The sequence below is a fragment of the Rhodnius prolixus genome, unplaced genomic scaffold, assembly GCF_049639745.1.
Source record: "Rhodnius prolixus isolate KJV_2025 unplaced genomic scaffold, Rpr scaffold_2, whole genome shotgun sequence".
Taxonomy (NCBI): Eukaryota; Metazoa; Arthropoda; class Insecta; order Hemiptera; family Reduviidae; genus Rhodnius; species Rhodnius prolixus.
Window position 1 is genome coordinate 10,160,813 of NW_027411592.1, and position 16,721 is coordinate 10,177,533.

General features: G+C 29.8%; 2 protein-coding genes across 7 annotated transcripts; one reads left to right on the forward strand and one right to left on the reverse strand.

Annotated features, from left to right (window-relative positions):
* Positions 1-177: 177 nt before the first annotated feature.
* Positions 178-13,419, reverse strand: LOC141450406 (uncharacterized). 6 transcript variants are annotated; one of them, XM_074120809.1, is made up of 14 exons: positions 13,282-13,419; positions 7,368-7,755; positions 5,726-5,878; positions 5,141-5,191; positions 4,910-5,065; positions 4,745-4,828; positions 4,049-4,114; positions 3,591-3,627; positions 3,004-3,217; positions 2,416-2,676; positions 1,355-1,554; positions 1,132-1,267; positions 464-516; positions 178-375 (listed from the first exon to the last, which is right to left on the reverse strand). In XM_074120809.1, exons 2-14 carry the CDS (start codon positions 7,663-7,665, stop codon positions 315-317), a joined length of 1,770 nt encoding a protein of 589 aa, XP_073976910.1. In that variant the 5' UTR covers positions 7,666-7,755; positions 13,282-13,419; the 3' UTR covers positions 178-314. The 6 variants fall into 6 exon arrangements, with proteins under 6 accessions (XP_073976910.1, XP_073976912.1, XP_073976908.1 ...); XM_074120811.1 differs by lacking the exon at positions 13,282-13,419 and adding an exon at positions 10,941-11,080 and having other exon boundaries at positions 471-516; XM_074120807.1 differs by lacking the exon at positions 13,282-13,419 and adding an exon at positions 10,941-11,080.
* Positions 9,772-12,812, forward strand: LOC141450399 (ankyrin repeat domain-containing protein 27-like). The gene has a single exon (XM_074120779.1). It carries the CDS (start codon positions 9,971-9,973, stop codon positions 12,647-12,649), a length of 2,679 nt encoding a protein of 892 aa, XP_073976880.1. The 5' UTR covers positions 9,772-9,970; the 3' UTR covers positions 12,650-12,812.
* Positions 13,420-16,721: the final 3,302 nt, after the last annotated feature.

The following is a 16,721-nucleotide window of genomic DNA, read 5'->3' on the forward strand; positions in this document are numbered from 1 at the left end:
GCCCAACCTCTGCGATTTACTGTGGCCCACTTAATGCTTGCAAATAGAATTTTTGAGGCTGAAAAGTGTGCAAGTGAGAATGATGAGGAGGGTAAGATGTCGGTTAGTACACTTTTTCCATAAGGTTTGTTAAAACTCTAAGTAATGAATTACTGTAAAACTCAACAATAAAAAAAATCTCTTAAATAAACTATTCTATATTTCTATTATGTGAAAATTATAAAAATATTTCAACTAATACATGGTGTAAATTATTAACACCGACGTGATATTAAAATGCAATAGCTTCTTCTAAATTAGTTTGCATTCTGACATTAAATAGTTTTAATATCCATTTTCAAGATTTTCTCTTCGAGATCGCCTGGCTTTCTGCTTCTAAAAACGAAAAAGAGAAAAGCCAAAGATTAAAATTAAATTAAGAAGGAAATGCGTTTAATTTATAATAATTATTTCGGTGATTCACCTCTCACCTCTTCGAATGCTGCGTTTCTTTTTTAAAGCCAGTTTGAGACGCACCTTAAACAGAATAGAATTGTACGTTGTAATTTAAGTTTAGTAAATTATTATTCTGAATTAATTTACAAAATACATTTTCATTTTATTAAATGGTCACAAGCATCTGAGTCGAAATCAAATCAAAGCTCGGCGACAAGTAATTTTTTTTTTTTTTAATTATTCAAAAAGAAATAGTGCTGTTGCAGATGCGTCACCAACATGCATATTTGAACAAAACGATACTTTGTGCGGATTTTTTTTGTTAATACTGACATTAGCTTAAGAGATGTCACAAGTTGTCTAATACTTATTGGGTTTCTAGGCGTTGATGTTAGCTGAAGCACCATTGTAATAGGTTACTTTCACTCTTAAAAACATGTTTTTTTGAAGAATGCATGTTTATTTAGTAACAAACAGAGGTTGCAAATAAGCTCCGACGACGAGCCTACCCAAAATAATAACTACTTAAGAGTTAAAAGCAACTAATCAATTGATTTTTTAAGGCCAACACTAACAAAATAAGGAACAAAGTAGATGCAAACATTTATTCACATATCTGAGTAACAGTTGATATTAAGAAAACTTCCAATTTCCCCATTATAGACCTCTTAGATGTGCTGAAAGCTGATAACTCACTCTTTCATCAGGGTCTGAAACTTCATCAAGAGTAACAGCCTGATTGCTTTCAATCAGTTTCTCTTTCTCTTCAAAACTAGCGAAAATCTTTTTCTTCTTATTCTGATCCTTCAGCATACCATCTACAAGAGTGGTACTGAAAAAAAATAAATGAAAATAAGGTACCAATTACTTCGCAAGTTATAATTTAGTGCAAGTTATAAACATTATTTAGTGCAATTACCTTTTAATGCATAATTTTTCAAGATCTTTTTTCTTTTTAGAAAGCTCGTGGAAATTGTCCAAATCCAATTTTTTACCCATTGCTATTTCTCGATTAAATTTACTATGCTGCAATTTATGCAATTCTCTCAAGTAGTTAGAATGTATTTCTTTCAGTTGTATGATTTTTTTCAGTTTGACCCGGAATAGATGAGTAAGTACCTAAAAAAATTAATTATAATAATAGGAATAAAAAAATTATTCATTCTATACTGTTATAATGACTTCCGTTTTCATTCTAGATTTATATATTTCGAAGTTTATTCAGACATGGAGTTTTGCAATATATTCATTTCTTATTAATTTTATGTGGAAGCAAAGGTGAACTAACAACCGCTTAGGTACTTCAAAGGCACTACATTTTTTGTACTACACTCGATTTGAAATTTTACGCACATAAAATCCAAGGATGCTGAAGCACAAGTTCTCATTTTTCGAAATGAGAACTAAGCCTCTACGAAACCCTTACATTGGCAATTGTGGTCTGTTATCTTTATGTTTTCTCGGAAAATGCACGTCATAAATTCCTAACATGTACTTTTTGCTTTCTTATGTGTACAAAGTGCACATTTTTCGAGAATGGTTCAAATTTAAGAAACTTAATCAGGTAAAACATAAATCTATTGAATAATCACTTGTGCAGAGATGATGTTCTAATTTAAAAATAAAACAAAAGATATAATAAAATCATTGTTTTTTCTTTACTCACTTGTGAGAATAAGTGAAAATTAAAAAGCTACATGTGACTTATCTTTAAGCTTGATGTGTGACTTGTATTATCAAAAACAGTTTCCCACTAATTTCTGCCAGGAAAATAAAAACTTTTTTAACCCAGTCCTCTATTAAAAAGAACTATTTGGTGACGTTTTGCTCTATAACAAATTAGCCAACCAGGAAAAAGTATCAGCGCTGTGGTAGCAGCACTAATGATTATAAGGCCCAGCAGAAATCTCAAATAATTGGGTTTTCCTTTGGAGTAAAAGTATTTTAAAAACGGCTTGTCGCATATTTAAAAAGATGTACCTTCTTATCGAGTTTTTTACCGTCATTCTTCTGAGTCATGTCAATCTTATTCAGTAAATCTTCTTCTACAAGTGTTAATTGTTTCAATCGAATTTTAACTTGTCTTTCAGCTTCTTCAAATTTTTTGCACTCTTCGTTCATTATATGCGCATTAAGATTAATAACAGTTGCAAATTTATCTCTTGTATTTATATATTGCATAATACTTTTAAGAAAACTTTTACGTCTCTTTTTCTTGCTTTCAATAGCTTCAACAACCTCCTAATTAGAACGAAACATATAAACAGAAATTGTAATAATTAATAGTCAATGGAAAAATAAAAAATTATTTTACATGCAGGTGACTAACAGAGTCATGCTGACACTATTGTGTCAAATATGAGCAATTGAATCAAAATTAAATTCAAAATACGGCTTAAATGTGAGTTAGAAAAACAAAATTGCATGATTGATGCTGGGAATTTGGTGAATATAGCCTCGAATTAAGGATTTTTATGTGATTTTCTTGAATGGCTGAAGTGGGTAACTCGCAACTTGTTTAAGGGTTATACTATTTACTAATTTTAATTAAAATAAAATCAAACTTACTGGTTTGCTAGTACTTATAAGATCATATATGAGTTTTTCATTTCGTTTTCTAAGACCAGCCATAATTTTGCAGTATATTAAATACTTAGCACATAATTCTAACAAAAATTGGCTATCTTTCGTGGAACTCATTTTAACTGAATGTTGACGCTGACGGACTTTCCGTATTGGAAATGTTTTATCCTCTTGTAGTTTAACAATACGAGCTCCACTCCTGAAATATGTATTGCTCTCTTGTTCAATTCCAGTTTACTAATCTATACACCAATATTGTATATTTACACATTACATTATATATAATTACAATATACTTTGATAACTTAAATATGTTTTATATGATAACTTATACGTATAATGGTTTTGGTTTTAATAACTGATAATTGCAACAATATTTGGAAGGGAAGGGATTAGCTCAAAAGTAAGGTACTGGATTTCCAGTGGGAATCGTGCTTCCAGCTTCTGGCCCTTAGATTATCAACCTTAATGGTTACATTTTTTTTTTATTACTTTTTCAACTTTTCTGAACTCCCTTAAGTTTTGACGCACCATAAAGTTCCAATAAATAATATTTGTAAAAAAATGCTTACCATAAAAATTCAAATTGTTGTTCATCATTTAAGTCACCTAAAACAAATATTTAGATAAGTAAGATTATTTACTTAAATTTAAAATAATTTCTATGAAAAGCCGCAAGCTTTTTTCTCCCTGAAATGCTCATGTTTGTAGTTATAAACGTCCGTCAAACTACGAATTTTTACTTGATCTGAGAAACAGAATGTCCAAGTCTTCTTGAACTTCCTTTATATCACTTTTTATTAAAAGACCATTTCACTTTCATTAAAAGTTCAAATCTGAAATTTCTGCAATATTCTATTTTTAAGTTCATCAATAATTAATCGTGGTAAGTTGAAATTTGATACTCTATTTCTCAAAGTAAAAAAAAGTCGCCTTTTGACTAATTCTCTAGTTAAGCACCTCTAGAGAACTGTATTGTTTAAAAATATACTGAATGTCTCATGGTTTTCACAAAATATTATAACTTTACCTTTTCTTTGTTCACCAGAAATTGGACTACATTCCTCCCAATAATAGTCATCGTACACACCACCGACTGCAAAAACCAAAAATACAAAAACAAACTTTTAAAATTAAATTTGTTTTTTACAATAAAATTTTAATAATGCTCTCTTTTTTTCGGAGATAGTGTTAAGTTCACTACCTCATCTCCCAAATCTAATCTTTTTTTTATAAATATTCCAGGTCTGTGATATTTGCTCTTTCTTTTCACGATCGTTTCTTTCGAGTTGTACCTGAGGTACCCATAAATACCCTAAACGGTTGGTTTAAACGATTTAGTAAGCAAAATAAAATCTTACTTTGCCATAAGGTTTAGCTGAAACGAACATTACTTCAAGAAGAAAAATTGCAAAACGCTTCGCTTGAGGAATTTGAGCTTAAAGCTGTCTTACAGCTCGTATAATTTCATTTTAAGTACCTACAGTTTTTTTTGTTAAAAACCTTTATTCTCATTTTTGGTATAATTTTCCCTCGCCAGCCCCTCCTTATTACCATTAATACCCCAAATGTTCTATTCTATTAATTATTTATGGTTTTTAAAATAATACAGCTTCTCGTAACCAATTTTAAGACTACTGTATTAAGGTTTTAATTATTTCAATTTGCTTTCACCCATACTTAGTAAAATAATCTTAAGGCTATAAACAATGAATTTTAACATAACTATTTGGTAAATCATCTCCGTATTCTTCAGCATATTCAAATCCAGCATCGTGGATCTCTTCAACAACAATTCCTTTATTATTTTCTAGAAAAAAAAAATTGAATTGTTCATTATATTATCAATTACATGTCCATTGTGTAATATGTATAAGTGTTCAATACATACTTTTTTTAACTCTAACAGTTCCATGGACTTGTACGACAGGAACCTCTCTGATTACTTGATAAATATTTTCTTCTTTAATTGTACCAATCTCTTCGTCTTCATCAGTTTCTTTTAACTGTTGCTTTTTCTTTTCTTTTTGGGTTAACTCTTGCCATTCTACGCAAATGGAGTATGGATATTAAATAATTTTTTAAGAAATAATTTAAACAGAGAATTTGATATAAAACTTACTTCTGTACACAGGAAAAAATTTTGTGACTTTTGTTGTTGTAATATTTTCTACTAAATAAGAAAAAAATGTATTAATTAACAAGCAAACATTATATTTATTTAATTTTATATTTAAAAAAGTATTCTTTAGCGTCTCAACGACTCCCTTTCCATAGGAAGTTATTAATCCATACTGTCTTATATTATCCACCTGTGATGCTTATTGAGGAAGAAAAATTGCACTTTCACATGTGAGGAGGGCAGAATTTTTGAGTGAACAAAGTGTTAAGGTCATTTTTGGGCCAGTGACGAGTAGGGGGGAAGGCTATTTTGTAGGGGGTACAAAATCGGCAAAAATGAAGAACACAAATTTTGAAGAAAAACACAGGTGTAATGGAAGTGCTAAGTACAAAAAAGTAAGTGCATATAAATAGCTTATGAAGGTGGTAAGGGGATTAATGCGATGATTCTAGGTCGAACCACAATATGTCTATTTCTATTGTCACCTTCATGATTTCAATAAAGGTCATCATTGGCATCCTAAGAACGCTGTTCCTATCTTAATACTAGCAAAAAAAGAAAAAAATTATTATTTTTCATACTTACATGGTAATCTTATTGGTACAGTATGTTCCTTTCCCCGATTATCTTTTTGCTGATAGAAATAAATAACTACTGGGTAATGTGTCATCTTTTGCCGCATTTTAAAGTAAGAAATGCTTGATTCGCTTTCGGTTTTTGATTCAAGTTGTCTCACCACTACGAAAACAAATTACAATAGACGGTAATTCGATAACCACAGTGTAGTCCACATAAATTTATTATAACAGTTATTTATTTTCCTTAGAATTAATGAAGATCTGAGATCGAAAAGGTTATTTGCGGGCAATTTTTGGTGTTTCGAAAATATCCCTTAATTGCAGAATAGCATCACTCGCCAAACTGCGATAACTCCTAATTCAATTTCCTTTGTGGGGTCAAACTATGTAGGTCCTAGCAGAGAAAATGGGCAGCGAAAGAGAAGACCAAAAAGAAATCTTGGCATCCCACTTACTGTATGAGCTTTTCTTCTCCGATCCCTTATTGAATTTTCCGTTAAAGATTTAATTGAGAATGTCCATACGGTTAAAACCAGATGGATTGACCCAACTTTTTTTAATTAATTTGCTTGTCGATTTCTACTTTGGGAGAAACGTTTATACCATACTTGACGCTCACTTCTTTGAATAAGTTCAGAAGAATTGTATTGACGATTAATTTTTACTTTCTCTAACACCTCTTAAGAGAAAAGTAACGCCTTCCTGCAGTTTTTTTTTTTCTTCTTTTTTTACCGGAAATTCACGCTCTGAGGTCTCCAAGCTCGAACAAGTTTTTTGGGAATTGGAATTTTTTGGAACTCTTTACTTTTCAATTCACTAAAACTGTTTGGTAGAACAGTCGTATAGGGAGTAATATTCAAAAATTATTAATTTTACATTATGTGAAGAAAATAAAATCATAAAGTTCAAATTTGATATTTCGAACAAAAGATACCAAGGGAACCGCCGCTTTGGTCAAAATCGATCATTAGAAGAATGTGCTAGTTTATTTATTACATCAATTCGTTTTGAAGGATTTTCTCGAAAACTATCTCAACTTCGCACATTGCTTATTATACATTATATTCCAACATTTAGAATTGAACCGTTTATTTGTTACTTTCATTTTGGAGAGGATGTGAGGGAGGGTTATCAGGTTTTCTAAAAAGCAATAAATTAATTCATATTAACATCTATGTAACATACATAAGAACCTAAGTTCCAAATATTAAAATCAGAATTTGAAGAAATATAGTAGACTGGAAGCGCAACTTTACAAAAAAATATTTTCAAGTTTTAGCAATTTTATTGAAGATAGACTTCTCTAGTTTCCTAAAACTTAAGGTTTTTACAGTAAGCACATTTAGGCCAATTCATTTTATTTGATAATTTTGTCGGGAATCATTTTTGAAGGTGTTCTAAGGAGGGTGTATTTAAGCTTTCCTCTTTTGAAAGAACACTGATTTTAGTGGGTTCTGGAACGTCACCTTCCCTTACAAGATCCGATTTTTTATAGAAAACCTTTTTAATATTGAAGCAGGGTTAGTAAATTTCAGAGTAAAAGGGTGAAGAAAGTTGTAAAGTAAGGAGAGCTGGTTCACGCACTTTTTTTTATGAATGTTAAGTCCCAACCAAGTACTATAAAATGTCAACTTTGGTTGGGTACTTACTGTCGTCATATCTATTTTTATATTTTTTTTTATCGACTGAATTTTTCATAACGTTTAATAAAACTTTATTTCCGCTTCCGTCTTTTACTATTTCATCATCACTTTCAATTTTCAGTTCCTTAAGTTTTTTATGTTCCTCTAGCCTATTCCTGTAGGTATTTGTTTTCTCCATTCCACTACTTTTCTTTTGGTTCAAAAGACGTTTCTCTTTCTTTTGATGGTTTCTTTTTTCTTGCTTGTTGTTTTGACTTAGGCTACTTTCACTGCTGTGCTTTTCTTTTTCCTCTTTTTTCCCCATTTGGTGTGTGTTTTTTTTATTGGGTATTTTTAAATCTTCTATACCTCTGATTCAAATGCAATTCTTACACCAGGATCTTTTCAAAATTTGCTGTAAAAAACTTGAAAATTAAAATATAATTTTAAAGTTGGAATAATTCTGTGTTAAAGATGATTCTTATTATGAATATGGGCTATTTTGAATTATTTTAGGCAACTAATTAAGTATATATTAAATTAATTTATTCAAGGATTCACTTCATTTTGATACAAGAAATAATAGGCCAAATTCTGTTATTTATTAATTAAATATCGGACTCATCATCCAATAGAATTCCTACAAAATAACAACTACCTAATCAAGTTTAAAAAATCTACTTTTTTCAAGAAAAAAAAAGTAGAATATCTTAATTAATTTGACTTTTATTATTCACTAGACAAAGAAGACGCACTTTTTTCCCTTAATTATTGTTTTAACATGTATTTACCCCTATCTTTTAGAATTAAAGTACAGTGAAAAAGTATCTTACAGGTTTCGACTCTAAGGCGCCGCTTTAAAGAGAGTGCTTCTTTGACCCATCGTTGGGCAAGCTTGTCTAAAGTAAGACCTCTGAAAATATCTGAGTCAGCAAAAGTAGTGGGAAAAGATAATTGAAGTCAAAATCTCTACTCCTAACTGGTTAATTTACTTCTGATGATGGATTAAAATCAGAAATTACAGTAAACTTGCGAGCTAAAATAAAATAGTGTCGTTAATTTATCCCACATGGCTCTCAAGTTCTACTTGTTTTTGACCGGTTTCGGATTTACGTCCAACATCAGAGGTTCATCAGTTTTGAAGAGATTTTAACATACCATTATACTTTTTCTGTCACAACTACACTTTTTGTAAAATCGTCAATATCAGCCTCTAATGTTTAATTTAGCCGGCATTGTTAAGGCTCAACTAAATTTTCTAGAGAGATGTAGTAATTTTGAAAATTCTTGCTGTTACTTTTTATTGTGCTATAAATTTAATATAGTGCTCCAGATTAGCGCAGCTGTAAATTCTTACTGTTGTATTCCTATATTTACAGCTTAGAGCAGCTGTAAAAGTAGGAATACAATTAGTAACTAGCATAATACCCACAAAATAATTCATTCTCACACAACATGAAAGGCATTCCTCATTAAAACTCCTTAACAAAACCTTACAGTTCAAAAAGTTAAGTATAAGGGTCAATTAAACGCCAAAAGGTACACAATTAGCAAGTACCAACATTTAATTTATACTTATGCTTGTAATTTCAGTCATTTAGGAATATTCGAAGATGCATGTGTTTAATGGAATTAATATAACAATTGATATCAGTTAAGTAATTTCACTTCATTAACTTTTCATTAATATTTTTTAGAATTTATTAGATGTCACAGCTCCTAATGCTGGCTAGTTTATTCATAATTTTTTGTTAAACTTTTGATAACATGTACAGTTCATCTTCATAATAAATAGGCACATTATTTTGATTCTATTCCAAACTATTCTTCAGATTGATCTTTATTATCCCTTTATTCTGAGTAATAACATACGTTTTATTGACTATAATGTTAATATCTAAGAGTGTAATATTATGTAATCAATCAATATTCTGTACTGCCTCAGGCTAATATGCTAGTGCCTTCTGTCTATTCTACACTATATATTACTATTGTAATGTATATGTATAGTATATATCTGTACCTCGGAGGGAAAAGGCACCATGTCACAAAAGGTAAATTTTACAGGGGAGCCAAATAAAGATATTTTTCCAAATTCATTTTTTGTTCCACTTTTCCGGTTGAACTCTTTCCTGTACTTCTCACCATAATTATTACAGTTGGTATGGCCACTTAACCTCCCATATTTTAAAATATTTTATTTTGATCTCCATTGTGAAAAAAATTTATGCCCATGTAGTGCCTTTTACACTTAAGTAATGAAGTATCATAACGCTTTTTAAAAATACATAAATCGCTTAATAGTAAACATAGGACATAGTGCTTTACACCTGTAGAAAGAGCAACAAAAAATTTGTAAAATGATGCCAAAATCTGAAAATCGAAAAAAATGGACATGGTGCCTTTTCCCTCCGAGGTACAGATGTAAGACCAACAGAGAACAGATGTACAGTCGACGGCGCATAGATTGGCAAAGTACTGGAAGTTTCTGATCGAGCAGGTTATACTAAACTAGTTACATAATATGTAACGTTTATTGTAGCCACGTTAAGTGTCAACTGTGTACTCAGGACGGGGTGTTAATTAATATTTGATATTTTTCGTTAAGAAAAATAACATTTTTAAAAAGAATGGAAACAAATTATGACGAAGATTTAAGTGAAAATGTGTTTTTTAAAGTCTTACAAAAAGATTATAATGACTTGTTTAGAAAAGCTACTGAAAATGGATGGATCATTTGCGTCCCTAGAATAGGATCATTGCCTAGGTATGCTCTAACATCTAATGATTTTTACAGTCATATTCTTGTACCAAGTAAAGAATTTCCAGAGACCCAGTTTCACACACTTAGCGATAAAGAAGTTACAATTAATAATCGAGTAGTAACGGTAGAAAGTAAAACTATTTCTGAGCCTTTTAGTACCCATATTTTATTTGAGGAAACTTATTATACAGAACATTTATTAAGATATAAAGTGTTATGTATAGAATTTCCTTTGCAGGAACGATCAATCGGCATTAAAAATGAATCTGGTATAAAGTTCATTAATACCTTACATGATTGTGTAGATTTATTGTGGAGCGAAAGTTCTAAAGGTGTTTTGGAAAAAATGGATGATTTAATTCAGACATTTTTATTAGTTAACTCCAAATTAGAACAAAAGCCATTACAAATACAAAAGGACTTGGTTGGTGGACTTTATACCCGCTGTCTTCAAATTGCATTAAAAGATTCAAGATTAAAAGAAAAAACTAATATGAATAGGTACCTACTGGATAATGTTAAAGTAAGTGTTGAATCGTATATTCATCATGGTATTCATAGAAAGCTAATGCAAGCAATAACTGAATGTACTGCATTTGAGGACGCTTCTTTCAATAAAACAGTGAGAAATCTATCCGATATTCAGTTGAGGGATTTGGACATCAATCCACAATTTGAGCCAGTAATACAAAAAGCAAGAAGTGAATTGGCTAAAGTTAAAAGTTGTACAACAGTAATAGGAAAAGTAGGTTGCCTGAGAAAGACAATAAATGCTATTTCTAAACAAGATTCTATTTCTATTAAAAGCAGCGTTCTAGCGGCTGATGAACTTTTACCTTTACTTGTGTTTCTTGTAATCAAGTCAGGTCTTGCCAATTGGATTGCAAACTTGACTTATATGAAAGAGTTTTGTTTTTTTTCAAGTGCTTATCAAGCGAATCAGTACAATTTTTTAATTACTTCTCTGGAAGCTGCTGTCACTCATATAAAGAATGATTTGCTAATAGGCCCATCGGATCCTGAAAGTCAAATAAACTACAATCGATTGCCTTATAATGAAAATAGTAAGGTTACTCCGTACAAAAATGATTACACTTCCCAAGCGTTATCAACACTTTTCGAAATGGCAAGAATCGGTAATGAAATAGAAGTTAAAAATATTTTAATGAATAAAGAATTTGACAATAATAACACATTACAATTGCTTAATTTATGTCATCCCCTTTGTACTTGTGATAAATGCGAACAGGAATTAAGCAAAAGCAAGTGCAATGTGGTTCCAACTGTGGAATCATGTGATGATCGTGGGTTTACCGTTCTTCATGTGGCAGCAATGTTCGGCCAGTTTCATGTAGTAGATCTTTTGCTGAGTATGGGAGCCCAACCTAATAAAACAGACTACAAAGGTTCCACTGCCTTCCATTACGCTTGTGAAAGAGGACACCAAAGTGCCGTCTTATTATTAATGAATGATGGTGCTGCAATTAATCAGCAGGACAATGACGGTAATACTGGATTACACTTGGCCGTAGGAAACGGCCACGAAACTTGTGTCAAAGCTATTTTGTACTTCACTGAACGAATAGATTCTAACTTTGACATCAATAGTACTAACAATCTAGGCAATACAGCGTTGCATTATGCCGCCAGGTGGGGTTATTCCAACATAGTCACTTTACTTCTTGAATATGGGGCAGATCCTAATATAGAAAGTAAGCAGAAACTAACTCCCCTGGCTTGTGCACACAGTATACATATTTCTAATATTTTAACTAACCATCGTAGAATGGAAACACTTAATACTAGTACAAAAACAAATTCAGAGGAAATATTTTCATTTCCAATAGTTCGAAATACTGAAGAAAAATGCCAGAATGGAATTAAAGAACATGAATCTGAACAAACATTGTTCGAGGTAAACAAGAAAGTTGAAAGGGTGCTGCGTGCCATTACATATGGAGACGAAAGACTGGCCTGTTTCTATTTGGGCCTTGAGCCAAGTACTCACGAAATACGTTATGGATTTCATTCGGAAACACCTTGTCATCCCTTGTGCTCGTGCAAAAGTAAAGATGATCTTGATAATTCTTTTGGAGAACTAAAGGTTTCTGATCCTTTAAGTGTTGATGTAAGAAATTCAGAGGGTGTTACACCATTGCATGTTTCCTCAATTTATGGAAGATTAGGTTTAGTAAAACTACTTTTAGAAGCTGGAGCTAATGTAAATTCGCAGACAAAAACAACTAATATGACACCGCTTCATTTAGCATCGCAGAACCAGCAAACTGATGTCGTAGATCTTTTATTGAAAACGAAAAAATGTGATTTAAATATTCAAGATAAGTTAGGTAATACAGCTCTTCATTATGCGTGTGAAACTAATAATTCCAAATTACTTGTTTTGTTATTAAATAATTTACCTAATATCACTTTAATGAATAAAAGTAGTAAAACACCACTAGATCTAGCAAAAGATTTAATGTCATTTTCTATAATAAAATTGCTAAACGTTCATATTAGTAAAATAAATGCTATAAATACATAGTTTTTATTTAAAAAGTATATTATTATTTAGGCATAGACTTTATTTAATGTGTCTATTAAACTGTGATAAAAAAAAAAAAAAAACGGAAAATGTGATAAACCGTTTAAAAATTTATATTATTGCCCTAATATATTGCAGTATTAAAAGAATTCTATACCTGTATATTATCTGCAAACTTTTTTTTTAATGAAAATACATATTTTTTAGAACTAAATGTTTTTTTTATTCCAAGCAATTACTAGTTTTTTAGTACATTGTTTCCAGAGTAACTATGGATACCTATGGAAACTCAATTGATATAATTTATTAAGGAATAACCAAAGAAGAATACTTTATTCTGTCAAGCAGGAGTTTTTTTATTTTCTAGAGTTTTTGTTGGATAGCTCGAGAATAATGTTCTTTCCACATAATATGTACATATCATGGATAAATTTGTATATATTATTCTAGATAAATTTGTGCATATTATATTGGATAAATTATATATTTAATAGGAACATTAAAGTTTACGAACAACTAAAAACTCAAATTTAAATTATATTGTAAAAAACCTATTGAAGTTCCTATAACCAATAGGATTTTTGGTAATAAGTTTCTTACACCTTAGAAAGTAACTAGAAAAGTAGTTTTACCTAGTTCTAACTTAAAATCTTATCTAACTTCAGTAGAAATTATCCCCATGTTCTTGTGTTCGGGCAATGGTTAATATATTTTATTGAACATTTTTAAATCTTCACAAATATAGTTATTCATTTCTATTCTTACATATTGTAAATCATATGTATGAACTCTGTATTAAATTTTATTCTATTTTTTTGTTTGGTGGTGTTAATTAAACGTTGGTTATTGGACAAAAATAACCACGCAAATTATAAATTTCATCCATTGGGTTGCCTTACTTTATTTATTAAACTACGATAACTTTTTTGTTAAGACTCATTGGCATACATATTTTCAATTAATAATTTTGTAATAAGTACTAGATTTTTCAGTGTTTTTTTAAGATCTGAAGATTATAAGGATTTTTAATAAGTCCAAAAATCACTCCATGCGAATATTATTTACATTTGTGGACTATTTATTGAATATCATACAGTATAATTGTTGTTCTCCCTTACTCATGTTACGGATTTAGTTACACAGTTAGCTTTTTTACCTCTGATTAAAATAATTTTCCCTTATTTCCAAACGTTCTTGCCATCAAATTAAAAATATAACAAAAATGAATAAAATCTCAAAATTTTCTGCATTTTATCTTTTTCAAGAAATGAGATAGAAAGCTGTAAGTAGGCAGAAATGTTAAGGAAAAAGAGTATTATAATTCTACAGATTCTCGCAGGTCTATCACTAATAAGACAGAAGATAGAGCAATTAAAAATATGAAAAAAATGATCAATATCTTAAAATTTTCTGCATTTAATCTTTTTCAAGAAATTAGATAGAAAGCTGTAATTAGGCACAAATGTTAAGGAAAAAGAGTATTATAATTCTACAGATTCTCGCAGGTCTATCACTAATAAGACAGGAGATAGAGCAATTAAAAATATGAAAAAAATGAATAAAATCTCAAAATTTACTGCATTTTATCTTTTTCAAGAAATGAGTTAGAAATCTGTAATTAGGCAAAAATGTTAAGAAAAAAGAGTATTTTAATTCTACAGATTCTCGCAGGTCTATCACTAATAAGACAAGAGATAGAGCAATTAAAAATATGAAAAAAATGATCAATATCTTAAAATTTTCTGCATTTAATCTTTTTCAAGAAATTAGATAGAAAGCTGTAATTAGGCACAAATGTTAAGGAAAAAGAGTATTATAATTCTACAGATTCTCGCAGGTCTATCACTAATAAGACAGGAGATAGAGCAATTAAAAATATGAAAAAAATGAATAAATCTCAAAATTTTCTGCATTTTATCTTTTTCAAGAAATGAGATAGAAAGCTGTAATTAGGCAAAAATGTTAAGAAAAAAGAGTATTGTAATTCTACAGATTCTCGCAGGTCTATCACTAATAAGACAGGAGATAGAGCAATTAGAAATATGAAAAAATGAATAAAATCTCAAAATTTTCTGCATTTTATCTTTTTCAAGAAATGAGATAGAAAGCTGTAATTAGGCAAAAATGTTAAGAAAAAAGAGTATTGTAATTCTACAGATTCTCGCAGGTCTATCACTAATAAGACAGGAGATAGAGCAATTAGAAATATGAAAAAAATGAATAAATCTCAAAATTTTCTGCATTTTATCTTTTTCAAGAAATGAGATAGAAAGCTGTAATTAGGCAAAAATGTTAAGAAAAAAGAGTATTGTAATTCTACAGATTCTCGCAGGTCTATCACTAATAAGACAGGAGATAGAGCAATTAGAAATATGAAAAAATGAATAAAATCTCAAAATTTACTGCATTTTATCTTTTTCAAGAAATGAGTTAGAAATCTGTAATTAGGCACAAATGTTAAGGAAAAAGAGTATTATAATTCTACAGATTCTCGCAGGTCTATCACTAATAAGACAGGAGATAGAGCAATTAAAAATATGAAAAAAATGATCAATATCTTAAAATTTTCTGCATTTTATCTTTTTCAAGAAATGAGATAGAAAGCTGTAATTAGGCACAAATGTTAAGGAAAAAGAGTATTATAATTCTACAGATTCTCGCAGGTCTATCACTAATAAGACAGGAGATAGAGCAATTAAAAATATGAAAAAAATGATCAATATCTTAAAATTTTCTGCATTTTATCTTTTTCAAGAAATGAGATAGAAAGCTGTAATTAGGCACAAATGTTAAGGAAAAAGAGTATTATAATTCTACAGATTCTCGCAGGTCTATCACTAATAAGACAGGAGATAGAGCAATTAAAAATATGAAAAAAATGAATAAATCTCAAAATTTTCTGCATTTTATCTTTTTCAAGAAATGAGATAGAAAGCTGTAATTAGGCAAAAATGTTAAGAAAAAAGAGTATTGTAATTCTACAGATTCTCGCAGGTCTATCACTAATAAGACAGGAGATAGAGCAATTAGAAATATGAAAAAATGAATAAAATCTCAAAATTTTCTGCATTTTATCTTTTTCAAGAAATGAGATAGAAAGCTGTAATTAGGCAAAAATGTTAAGAAAAAAGAGTATTGTAATTCTACAGATTCTCGCAGGTCTATCACTAATAAGACAGGAGATAGAGCAATTAGAAATATGAAAAAAATGAATAAATCTCAAAATTTTCTGCATTTTATCTTTTTCAAGAAATGAGATAGAAAGCTGTAATTAGGCAAAAATGTTAAGAAAAAAGAGTATTGTAATTCTACAGATTCTCGCAGGTCTATCACTAATAAGACAGGAGATAGAGCAATTAGAAATATGAAAAAATGAATAAAATCTCAAAATTTACTGCATTTTATCTTTTTCAAGAAATGAGTTAGAAATCTGTAATTAGGCACAAATGTTAAGGAAAAAGAGTATTATAATTCTACAGATTCTCGCAGGTCTATCACTAATAAGACAGGAGATAGAGCAATTAAAAATATGAAAAAAATGATCAATATCTTAAAATTTTCTGCATTTTATCTTTTTCAAGAAATGAGATAGAAAGCTGTAATTAGGCACAAATGTTAAGGAAAAAGAGTATTATAATTCTACAGATTCTCGCAGGTCTATCACTAATAAGACAGGAGATAGAGCAATTTAAAATATGAAAAAAATGATCAATATCTTAAAATTTTCTGCATTTTATCTTTTTCAAGAAATGAGATAGAAAGCTGTAATTAGGCACAAATGTTAAGGAAAAAGAGTATTATAATTCTACAGATTCTCGCAGGTCTATCACTAATAAGACAGGAGATAGAGCAATTAAAAATATGAAAAAAATGAATAAAATCTCAAAATTTTCTGCATTTTATCTTTTTCAAGAAATGTGATAGAAAGCTGTAATTAGGCAAAAATGTTAAGAAAAAAGAGTATTGTAATTCTATAGATTCTCGCAGGTCTATCACTAATAAGACAGGAGATAGAGCAATTAGAAATATGAAAAAATGAATAAAATCTCAAAATTTTCTGCATTTTATCTTT

Bases quoted from the DNA above. Each gene is read 5' to 3' on its own strand.
- LOC141450406 (XM_074120809.1), bottom strand. From the start codon at position 7,665: ATGGGGAAAAAAGAGGAAAAAGAAAAGCACAGCAGTGAAAGTAGCCTA. The intron at 5,192-5,725 runs GTAAGTATGAAA...TTTCTTATTTAG, and splicing joins TGTACCAATAAGATTACCAT to TAGAAAATATTACAACAACA. The intron at 3,218-3,590 runs GTAAGCATTTTT...TACATATTTCAG, and splicing joins CAACAATTTGAATTTTTATG to GAGTGGAGCTCGTATTGTTA.
- LOC141450399 (XM_074120779.1), top strand. From the start codon at position 9,971: ATGGAAACAAATTATGACGAAGATTTAAGTGAAAATGTGTTTTTTAAA.